The sequence below is a fragment of the Cynocephalus volans genome, chromosome 11 (genome assembly GCF_027409185.1).
Source record: "Cynocephalus volans isolate mCynVol1 chromosome 11, mCynVol1.pri, whole genome shotgun sequence".
Taxonomy (NCBI): domain Eukaryota; kingdom Metazoa; phylum Chordata; class Mammalia; order Dermoptera; family Cynocephalidae; genus Cynocephalus; species Cynocephalus volans.
The window spans coordinates 50,696,001-50,707,841 of NC_084470.1; the positions used below are offsets into that span (position 1 = coordinate 50,696,001).

Genomic DNA, 11,841 nt, shown 5'->3' on the forward strand with positions numbered 1-11,841 from the left:
ACTGAGACAACTGGTGAAATTGTAAAATGGACTTTTTAAGGTAGTATTATTGTGTCCATGTTAATTTCTTGATTTTGATATTGGAACTATGGTTACATAAGAAAATGTCCTTGTGGGCCGAACCCATGGCTCACTCGGGAGAGTGCGGCGCTGTGAGTGCAGCCAGCGCCGAGGCCACAGGTTCGGATCCTATATAGGGATGGCCGGTGCGCTCACTGGCTGAGCGTGGTGCGGGCGACACTAAGCCAAGAGTTCCAATCCCCTAACTGGTCCCCAACCCCCCCCCCCCCCAAAAAAAGAAAAGAAAATGTTCTTGTTTTTAGGATATTCATGCTGAACTGTTTAGGGGTAAAGGAACATAATGCCTATAATTTCTCTCAAATAATTCAGAAAATAAATTATGTATATCTATATATCACAGAGAAAATGATAAAGCAATTCAGTCAAAATGTTAACACTTGGTGAATTTATGAGAAGAATATACCAGAGATCTTTATATATTCTTGCAATTTTTCTTTTCCAGATATTATTTCAAAATAATAAGCTTTTTAAAAAGAGACTTGCACCTCTAGCAAATTGGAAACCACAGAGATAAAATAATGTGTCACCTTGGTGGTTAGGAATGTAAAGCATAGTAATGAACACATACTTGGTTCTAGATGTCTTGGAAGGAAATTGCTTATCTTCCTAACAACCTCTTGAGGTAGAGATCATCACCCTCTTGTACAGATGAGAATGGTGAAGTTTAGTGAGATGAAATAAATCAACCAACAGCTCAACAAGGTGGACATAAATGCCCCCTTCTCTTCTGATCAGGGTCACATCACCAGGGAATTTGTGGCACCTGAAGTCTTCAGAATCACACAGACCTGAGTTAAATGGATTTTCTGAGACCTACCTCATGCTGCACTGGGCATAGTGGGTAGAGAAAAAAAGGAGCAAGATGTAATTAGAATCTGGTGTAGTGGATTGAATTATGTCCCCCCAAAACTCACTGAAGTTTTAATTGTGTCCCCAAGTTTCATATATTAGAAGCTTAATCCCCACTGCAATGGTTGAGGGTGGGAAATCCTATTATGGCAATTGAAAGGTGGGGCCTTGAAGAGGTGATTATATTGTAGGACCATGCTGTAGTGAATGGATTAAAAATGGTGGTCATGGGCATGGTTTGGAAGGCTTTAAAAGGAGAGAGAATAAGGAAGTTGTCCTCTTGCTCTCTCTGCTTTCACCATCTCGCAATGTGAGACTCCTGGGTCATGGTTGCCACCACCAGATGGGCTTTCCCAGCCTCAGAAACTGTAAGCAATAAATTTTGTTTTCTTTATAAATCACCCAGTTTCATGTGTTTTCTTATAAGCAACAGAAATGGACTAATACAGAAAATTGGTACCAGAGAAGTGAGGTGTTACTTACAACAGATATTTGAAAATGTGGAAATGGCTTTGGAACTGGGTGTTGAAGAGAAGTTGGAGGAGTTTGGAGGATTCAGAAGAAGACAAAAAGACGAGGAAAAATTTGGAATGTCTTAGAGACTGGTTATATGGTGGTGAGCAGAATTCGTATAGAAATATGGACTGTAAAGACCATTCTAAGGAGGTCTCAGATAGAAATAAGGAGTTTATTGGAAACTGGGGCAAAGATCACTCTTGCTGTGAACTGGCAAGGAATTTGGCTGCATTCTGTCCATGCCCTAGGACTTTGTGGAAATTGGAACTTAAGAGATGTGAACCAGAGTATTTGGTAGAAGAAATTTCTAAGTAGCAAAGCATTAAGGAAGCTATAAGGGCTACTTGCAAGAGCCTATGCTGAATTATGGTGGCAAAGGCATGACATAAAGCCAGAGTTTAAAAGGGAAGCAGAGTGTAAAAATTTGGAAAATTTGCAGCCTGGCCATGTGGCAAAGAAGCAGAGAGCACACAATGGTGTAGCCCAGAGACCCTTAGCTAAGATTATTAGTGCAAAAGAAAGGGATTATCAAGAGAAGGAGAAAAAGGCCCTGAAGGCATTGCAGAAGGCTCTGGGGCCAATCCTTCCATTACAGGCCCAAAGACCTAGGGAGACAAAATGGTCATGGGGAACAGGCCTGAGGCACCCTCCACAGGCTCACTGCCCGGGGATACCTTGGGATGCTGCTCCCCACACCAGCATCCTGGCTGCTTTGGCTGCCCCAGCTGTGACTAATTTGGCCCCAGGTGTGGGATGCACAGCTTTGAAAAATATAAGCCAGAAGCCTTGACAGAGTCCACGTGGTGTTAGGTCTGCAGGATCACAGAATGCCAGAGCTGGGAAGGCTTGGGACCCTCCACCCTGATTTCAAAGGATATATGGAAAAGTCTGGGGACCCAGGAGGAGATCTTTTGCAAGGGCAGATTCACCACAGACAGCCTTCACTAAAGCAATGCTGAGCAGAAATTGGGGTCAGAGCTGCAGCAGAGAAACCCCAACAGTGTCATGTCTAGTGGAGCTGTGAGAGTGGGACGGCCATGGAGACCCCACACCCGTGGAGCTGCTAGTGTGCAATGCCAGCCTGTGAGAGCTAAAGCATCACCTGACACCAGGAAAGCCATAGGAACAGAGCTGTCCAAGGACATGGGGAACCAACCTCTACACCAGCGTGCAGAGGAGGTAGAACATGAAGTCAAGGTACCTGATTCGCCAGCTTTGACATTTAGTGCCTTCCCTGCTGGATTTTTGGACTTGTTTGGAATCTGTTACCCCTTTCTTCTGGCCTATTTCTCCCTTTTGGAATGGGAATAAATACCCTATGTTTGTCCTACCATTGTATTTTGGAAGCAGATAACTTTTTTGATTTCATAGATGGGACTTTGACACTTTGGGCACCTAAGTTGAAACAAGTTAAGACTTAGGGGATGAAATAAATGTATTTGCATGTGAAAAGGACATGAGTTTTGGGGGGCCAGGGGTGGAATGTAGTGGATTGAATTATGTCCCCCCAAACTCATTGAAGCTTGAATTGTGTTCCCCAAGTTTTACGTATTAGAAACTTAGCCCGCACTGTGACTGTTAAGAGGGTGACGAATCCTATTATGGTAATTGAAAAGTCGTGTATTACCATAAGTAATTGAAAAGGTGATTGTGTTGTAGGACCATGCCGTAGTGAATGGATTAAAAGTGGTGGTCAGGGGCGTGGTTCTGAGGGCTTTAAAAGAAGAGGAGAGTCTGCCTTTCTCTCTCTCTTGCTGTCTCTGCTCTCTCTGCTTCCACCATCTTGCAATGTGAGACCCCCAGGTCACTGTCACCACCACCAAATGGACTTTGGACTTCACAGCCTCAGAAAGTGTAAGCAATAAATTTTGTTTTCTTTATAAATCACCCAGTTTCATGTATTTTGTTATAAGCAACAGAAATGGACTAATACAACATGCCACTTTAATCTGCTTTTCTGACCATAAAAATTTCTCTGGGTTTCTACGTAGTTTTCATAGTGATATTTTTTCCTTTCATTATTCATCATTCTTTGGAGAGCCATCACCTCTCAGATTCCTGTGATGAAAAGTACCGTGATTGCTAGACTCCTTAAGAGGTGAATCATATAATTCCATCTTTTTATCTCTTCTAAAATGAGAGCAGTGTTGAGAAGATAATAGGAACTTAAGTATTTGTAGGCTTGAAAATAAAGGGGGTAATCTGAAAATCTGAAGTAAAAAATTTTTTAAAAGTGGGAGATTTTAGAGAAGATAAATTCTGGGAATAAAGAACCATCAAAAGGCTAAAAGATCTAATCAATTCTTGCATACAATGTATGCATTCATTTCCTGAAAATATAACTAAAAATACAAATATATCATCAACCACAATCTCCTTTGTGCTCACCTTTCAAAGCAATATTGTGGTTATATCTTTTGCTGTATGCAGGCAATGTTCCTGACTACTCTTATAGAGAAAATAAATATTTAGTAGTAAGAAAATAATCTGTTTATTGCAGCTCTCTCTTTTTTGTAATCTGTATGGAGAATTAAATTACATAGATGGCAAAAGCTTTTCTGATAAACTGGTTTTACTATTAATAACACATACGCTTTTGTTAAACTCAGGCTTTTGTCTAACACTTTTTGTTAAGCAAATGCTTTTTACCCTACAAATCACTGGGGGACTTATAGTTGGAAAACGTAGAAAACTCAGAAAGATTTCCCTTACTCTTATCCACAATTCTTTCTTGATGTTATCATTTGAGAATTTTTAATCCACTGTAATGAGAAAAGCACCCTAGGCTGTGCTTCAGAAGACCTGAGTTCTGGCACTGGCTCTACCAACAAATAACTGTGTGGTTTTGGGTGAGTCACTTCACCTCTCCAGACTTAAATATTCCAGAGATAGAGATAGAGATAGAGATAGAGAGAGAGAGAGAGAGAGAGAGAGAGAGAGAGAGAGAGAGAGAGAGAGGGGGAGAGAGGGAGATCTGCTAGACGTTCTGAGGTCTTCTGAAGTAGAAGACAATTTTCTGAACCTTTGGAGGGACACAGTGGAGTTGGATTTAGTTGGGATACCCCCAGTAGTTCTGATCCAGCACTCCCAGAACCTATTGAGTATCTGTGCAGCAGAGGTAGGCTTGGAGAAGCCATTGGTTCTGGAGGCTTTACGTGACTTTGTAGTTTGGTTTCTGCTGCCTCCCCATAGAGTGACTGGATCCCTACTGCAGGCCCAAAGATGAGGAAAAAAGACTTCTCTCTCTCTTTTTTTGTTTTGTTTTGTTTTGTTTTGTTTTTCTGGTGGCTGGCTGGTACAGAGATCCAAACCCTTGACCTTGGTGTTACAAGGCTGTGCTCTAACCAACTGAGATAACTGGCCAGCCCAGTTTATGATTTTTAACTACACCAGTCTGCCTGTCTTCAGAGCCAGGATGTGGTAGGGTGAATAAAGACCATCCAAAGATATCAAGTCCCAATCCCTGGAATTTGTAAATGTTACTTTATTTGGCAGAAGGGCTTTGGAAGATGTGATTAAGTCGAGAATCTTGAGATAAGAGAGTATCGTGGATTATCCAGGTGGACTCTAAATGCAATCACAAATGTCATAAATTAGAGGCAGAGGGAGATTTGACACAGGCACATGAAGGAGAAGGAGATGTGAAGACAGAGGCAGAGACTGGATTGTTGTGACCACAAGGCCAGGATTGCTGAGGCAGCCACCAAGAGCTGGAAAAGACAAGGAATGATTCCCTCTTAGAGTCTCCAGAGGAAGGGCAGCTCTGCTGGTTTACAGCTTTCTGGCCTCCAGAACTATGAGAGAATATATTTCTATTGTTTTAGGCCACTGAGTTTGTAGTAATTTGTTACAGCAGCCTCAGGAAACACAGGGCAGGGGCAGGTACGTGCTCATCCTGCAGTGGCTCACACCAGCCATCTGATCTGGCCCAGGAACCACAAAAAGAGGGTCACCCTTCAATCTTGGCTGTGCAGTCCTCTCCCCCAACTCTTAACCTAACTCCCATATCATCTTGCCTCATTCTCCCCATTCACCCATTTACTAAGAAGTTGCTGTGCACCAGGCACTGTGCCAAGAATGGAGGGGCAGCAGGTAAAAGGATCTTAAGAAACTCACAATACAGACTCTTTGGGGCATAAATCAGTCCAACCTGGAAACTGGGCTTGGGGGAATTCCACCTTAGTCCCTCAGCCTTGCTTAGCTGGGGGACTAAGCTTCCCCCACCCCCGCCCCCATCTCCACTGCTGATGAGGCAGGTATCATAGTTTCCACTGTCATGATTTGGATCAGCAATACCTGCGGGTCTAGCATCAGCTCACCACTGATCTTTGCTTATCAGGTACTGAACTCTTATTGAGGAGCTGGGGTTTTCCCTACACTTCGTCAGAACATGAATGATGTTAGTGAGAGAAGTCACCCAGGTATGAATTTAGGCACCAGCAGATATTTCTAAAAGATGAAGTTGTTTGGCAAAAGGGATTGGATTCAAGGGTCACGAAGCAGGAATTGAGGGGAATATTTTGCCATTCTGCAATTGCTTCTACAGTATAACAAGGAAATTGGTGTCATCTGTCTGTGGGAATGTTCTTATCTCCCTCCCTCACATTTCCACATACCTCGAGGAGAGTAGTGGTAGAAGGAACAATGGCAATTCCTCCTTACCCATCACTTCCTGCTTCTCATGGGAGGAGGATAAGCTTCTATGATTGGCAGGTTGGAGAGAGCTTATCATTTGCTGTCCATTAATCCGTGTTACCTAGAGGAAAGCCCCCCCCCCCCCCCCCCCCCCGCTGCCTGCATCTCATCATAAAAGTGTTTGTGCTTGCACACCTCTGTGGTAAGTTGACCAAGTGGGTCTGTTTTTTGTCAGATCCAGTGAGGTCCTTGCCCTTGATATCCAGGCAAGCTGTGGTCCTCCATACAGGTGACTATTACTGACCCACTGGCCTGTTCAAACAGCAGAAATAAACCATGCGCTCATCAGTTCTTGATTCTGTCCCTTGACATCACTTCTAAGTTCTGCCCATTGACATTACTGCGTGGAAGAAAGCACAAAGGATTATGCTAGGTGAGGCAACAGTTCTAGCAAAACTGCAGATAAAATGTGATATTTTTGCTTTTTTTTCACGTAACACTGTATCCTTTCAATGAGTGAATATTTGTGCAGGTACCATAGTAGAATTAAGCAGTCAACGTTTTTTTTTTTTTTTTTTTGTAGTTGTTAAATGCTTTCCAACTTATTTCTATTATAAATGTTATTGCACTGTAGCTCCAGTTGATAACCTTTCATTTTTTTTTTTTTTTTCAGCTGGCTGGTGCAGAGATCAAACCCAGACTTTGGTGCATTTGGATTATTACCTCAGGTCGGATTTCTTTTCTTTTCTTTCTTTTTTTTTTTTTTTTTTTTTTTGTGACCAGCAAGGGGATCGCAACCCTTGGCTTGGTGTCGTCCACACCGCGCTCAGCCAGTGAGCACACCAGCCATGCCTATATAGGATCCGAACCCGCGGCGGGAACGCTGCTTCGCTCCCAGCGCCACACTCTGCCAAGTGAGCCACGGGATCAGCCCTCAGGTCGGATTTCTAACAGTTGGCTACAAGGTCCACCAGGACAATTTATACATTTTTCTCAGACTCCCAAATTTTACTTCCCCGCCCCCCCAAATTTTACCTTTAGCTGATCTCCTGTGTTTCTTTGCACAGATGCTGTGTTGCAGAGCAGAAGTAGCAAGGACTTTCCTGGTTGTCTTAGTGGTTTGTTTGTTATCTCCTGTTTTCAGTATGTTCTTTCACTTTCATAGGTTCTATCTTAATACATGCCTTGACATTTTTTTCTCCAGGATGTTAAGAGGAAGTCAAAGCTCCTTCAAGAGTGGGAAGGTAGGTAAGAAAAGATCCCATATCACCAGGCATCTTGGGAGATCTGTCCTCATGCTGGGTATAGTGCTTCTGCTGTGGATTGGATGTGGCCCCAAAGTTCATTGAGACTTAATTCCCACTGGCAGTGTTAAGATTGTGGAAAATCCTATTATGGTAATTGAAGGGTGGGGCCTTGAAGAGGTGATTGGATTGTGAGGATCATGCCTAGCAAATGGATTGATCCATTCACTGAGTAATTAGTTGATGGTTTAAAGGTGGTCGTGGGCGTGGTTCTGAGGGCTTTAAAAATAGATCGTGTGAGAAGCTCTCTCTCTCTGCTCAGCCATCTGCCATGTGATACCCTGTGTTGTTGTCATCATCCACCAACAAGGCCCTCACCAGATGCGTTCCCTGGATTTTGGACTTCCCAGCCTCCGAAACTGTAAGCAATAAATATTGTTTCTTCATAAATTAGCCAGTTTCAGGTATTCTGTTATAAGCAAAAGAAATGGACTGATTGATACAGCTTCTATCAGATAAATGAAGGAGACCTGGGTATGTTCTCAAGGAAGGAGGCTGGCAAGCAAACGTTCATCCCCGAGCTTAAATGGTCTCACTCAGTTCTTACCAAACCCTGAAAAGCATTATCAGTATCTTTTCATAAACAGAAACCTGAAGCTCTAGTATTATCTTTCAATTCTATTTTTACACAAACTTTTTGAAGTACCTTCATATTTATCTGATGGCCAATGAGTGGAGGATCTGTTCCTGTGGCTGACAGGCATTTGAGTTTCTTCTTTAAGTAGTCTGTTTCTATCCTTCGTCTGTATTTCAGTATGAGCCTTTTCTTTTTCTTATCGGTTTGAAGACTTTCTTTGTAGAAAGGAAGGGGGAAAAAAAGAGAGAGAGAGAGAAAGCTGAAGCTTGGTTTGCAAAATAAGCCCAGGTTTACTCTGCTACAGTGGAATTTAGAACTTGAAGTCAGGAAGCCTAGACTCCAAAAAATTGGAGCTTTTTACTCTACCCACAAAATATAGAAATATAGAAATGTAGAAGAGAAAAGGGCTTTGAAGTAGCTAGATGGGATTTCAAGCCTGGTTCTATTGCTGCACCCTCTTGTGAGATTTTAGGCGCTGTACTGAACTCTCTGAGATTTAGATGTAATTGTAACTCTAGAAGTAGAAAGGAGATATTAATGCCAACTTCACAGGGATTTGTGAGAAATAAGTGAGGTAATGCATATAAAATTCTTGGCCCCCCTTAATTAATGGTAGGTATTATTAATACTTCCAGTGGATTTTAATCATAAAAAAGTGGGGGAAGTGTGGGTTTGGTGCAAATAGGAAGGAGTTGGACAAGACAAGAGGTTGAGGACCTACTCAATCTAGGATGTTAGAAGAGCAGAATGAAAGGAAGCTAAACTAAAAGTTGTTTACAAAAATAACTGTAAAAGACAAGTAGGAGGGGAGATGTAAGAGGAGAGACTATTGTTTCTAGAGATACTGGCCACAAAAAAATTTTAAAAACCCAACTCTATACTTGAGACTCTATGTTATTTAAACTTATTTTGGGTACATACTTAAATAAAATTAATATCTTTAAAAATTGCTTGCCTGCCTAGCATTTCAAATTATAGAAAGGTGGCATCGTGGAGAGGATGTCTGAATGTAAAGCGAACCAATGCCTTGGAAAAAATAATGCCTGAATTTACATTTAATGTATACATCAATTTTGAAAAGAATTGTCGTGTTTTAAATGTTGCGTCTTCTCTTCCATGAATATGGTATGTGTACATTTTCTTTAAATCATGTCTTTTTTATGTCCTTCAACAAGTTTTATAACTTTTTACAGAACTGAATTGCAGTTTTTATTAGGTCTATTGCTAGTATTCCTAGCTATTTTTGTTCCTAGTATGATTGGGATCATTTTTCCTACTGCATTTCTGGTGCTTAGGAAAGCAATTAAAAGAATGAACTAAACTTATGAGTATCATGCAGATATAGCTCTAAAACAATGAGCAAAATTCAAAATGAGAAACATATCATTTGTGTAAGTTAAAATCAAACACAAACAATATATATTGTTTATGGATACATATAAATATGTAAAAGTACAGGGGGAAACTATGTGAAATGATAGAAATCAAATTGGTTTTAATGGTTGCTCCTGGGATGTGGGGATAAGTTGTATAGTTAAACAGAACTTTAGTTTCAACCCTATTGCATTAGAAAGAAAAAAAAAGAAAGACAGACAGAAAGAGAGAGAGAGAGAGGGAAAAAGGGAGGGAGGGAGAAAGCAAGGAAAGAAGGAAGAAGGGAAGGGAGGGAAGGAGGAGGAAAAAGAACCCAAAGCAAACATGACAATATGTCAGCAGTTGCTGATTCTGGATGGGGGAACTACAGGTATTTTCATTTTCTTTGTAATTTTGCATTTCTTTCTCATCCCACCTAACCCTCCTGTATTAGGTTGGGCTGCCATAACAAAACACCACAGCTGGGTGGCTTAAGCAACAAAAAACTATTTTCTGCCAGTTTTGAAGGCTGGAAATCCAAGACCAAGTTGCCAACAGGGTTGGTTTCTGGGAGATCTCTCTTTCGGCTTGTCACCTTATTTCTGTGCGCAAGGAGAGAGAGATCTCTGGTGTCTCTCCCTCTTCAATTCTTTTGAAAATTGACATATACATTCAGTGTAATTTAAATTTATAAGGACACTAGTCCTATCAGATTAGGTCCCCCTCTTATGACCTCATTTAACCTTAATTGCCTCCTTAAAGGCCCTATCTCCAAACAGTCACATGGCGGTGGGGGGGGGAGGTGAGGGAGCACAATTTAGTCTATCACATCCCCTAATGTTTTTAAAATAAAAATACTTTTAAGTAGTGAATCTTTCTTATGGCCTCTGTGACCAGGTTCCCTGCCTTGATGGATTATACACTTGAGCCCAATGTGACAACAGTGACGGATTACTACTACCCTGATATCTTCTCAAGCCCCTGTGATGGGGAACTTACCCAGAGAGACAGCAAACTGCTTCTTGCCATCTTTTACTGCCTCCTGTTTGTATTCGGTCTTCTGGGAAACAGCCTGGTCATCCTGGTCCTTGTGGCCTGCAAGAAGCTGAGGAGCATCACGGACATATACCTCTTGAACCTGGCCCTGTCTGACCTGCTTTTTGTCTTCTCCTTCCCCTTTCTGACCCACTATCAGCTGGACCAGTGGGTGTTTGGGGTTGTAATGTGCAAGGTGGTCTCTGGCTTTTATTACATTGGCTTCTTCAGCAGCATGTTCTTTATTACCCTCATGAGTGTGGACAGGTACCTGGCTATTGTCCATGCCGTGTATGCCATAAAAGTGAGGACTGCCAGAATGGGCACAGCTCTAAGCCTGGCAGTGTGGCTGACTGCCATTATGGCCACCAGCCCGTTGCTAGTGTTTTACCAAGTGGCCTCTGAAGATGGTGTTCTGCAGTGTTACTCGTCTTACAATCAACAGACTTTGAAGTGGAAGATCTTCACCCACTTTGAAATGAACATCTTAGGCCTGTTAATCCCATTCACCATCCTTTTGTTCTGCTACATTAGCATCCTGCACCAGCTGAAGAGTTGCCAAAACCACAACAAGACCAAGGCTGTCAAGTTGGTGCTCATTGTGGTCATTGCATCTTTACTCTTCTGGGTCCCATTCAACACGGTCCTCTTCCTCGCCTCCCTGCACAACATGCACATCTTGGATGGATGTGTTGTGAGCCAGCGGCTGAATTATGCCACCCATGTCACAGAAACCATTTCCTTCACTCACTGCTGCGTGAACCCTGTTATCTACGCTTTCATGGGTGAGAAGTTCAAGAAACACCTCTCAGAACTGTTCCAGAAAAGTTACAGCCACATCTTCGCCTATATGGGAAGACAAATGCCCAGGGAGAGCCCGGAAAGGTCGTCATCTCTCTACCAGCACTCCTCCCGCTCCTCCAGCATAGACTACATTTTGTGAGGAGGGTACCTCAAAGCAGGCCTGGGCAGTCTTCCCCGCTGTTCTCTACAGAGAATAAAATGACTTACGTAGAACTCTGAAGCTACATGAAAGGAAGCTCTTAGAACTTGGGTTACAGACACAAGACATGTTTTATGATATTTAATGAATTCCTACTATCGCAACTTAATCAAAACTTTCAAAAACATTACTATTTTCTGGAAATAGTATATTTCACTATTAAGTATAATGTTAGCAGTAGGGTTTTTTTTTTCTTTTAAATAAGAGCAATCTTAACAGATTAAAGAAGTTTCCTTCTATTCTTAGTTTTCTTTCTTTTTTTTTAAAAAAAGATGACCAGTAAGGGGATCTTAACACTTGACTTGGTGTTGTCAGCACCACACTCTCCCAAGTGAGCCACAGGCTGGCCCCTATTCTTAGTTTTCTGACTGCCTTTTTCAAATATGAATTTAAATTTTATCAAATGCTTTTTCCTTATCTATTGAGGTGATTATGTAGTTTTCCTCCATTATTCTGTTAATTTGATAAACTATATTGATTGATTTTCT

At 41.8% G+C, this 11,841-nt stretch overlaps 1 protein-coding gene across 1 annotated transcript; it reads left to right on the top strand.

The window, feature by feature from the left end:
• Positions 1-10,225: 10,225 nt before the first annotated feature.
• Positions 10,226-11,293, top strand: CCR8 (C-C motif chemokine receptor 8). Its single transcript, XM_063113501.1, has one exon. The coding sequence runs from the start codon at positions 10,226-10,228 to the stop codon at positions 11,291-11,293; it is 1,068 nt and encodes a 355-aa protein (XP_062969571.1).
• Positions 11,294-11,841: the final 548 nt, after the last annotated feature.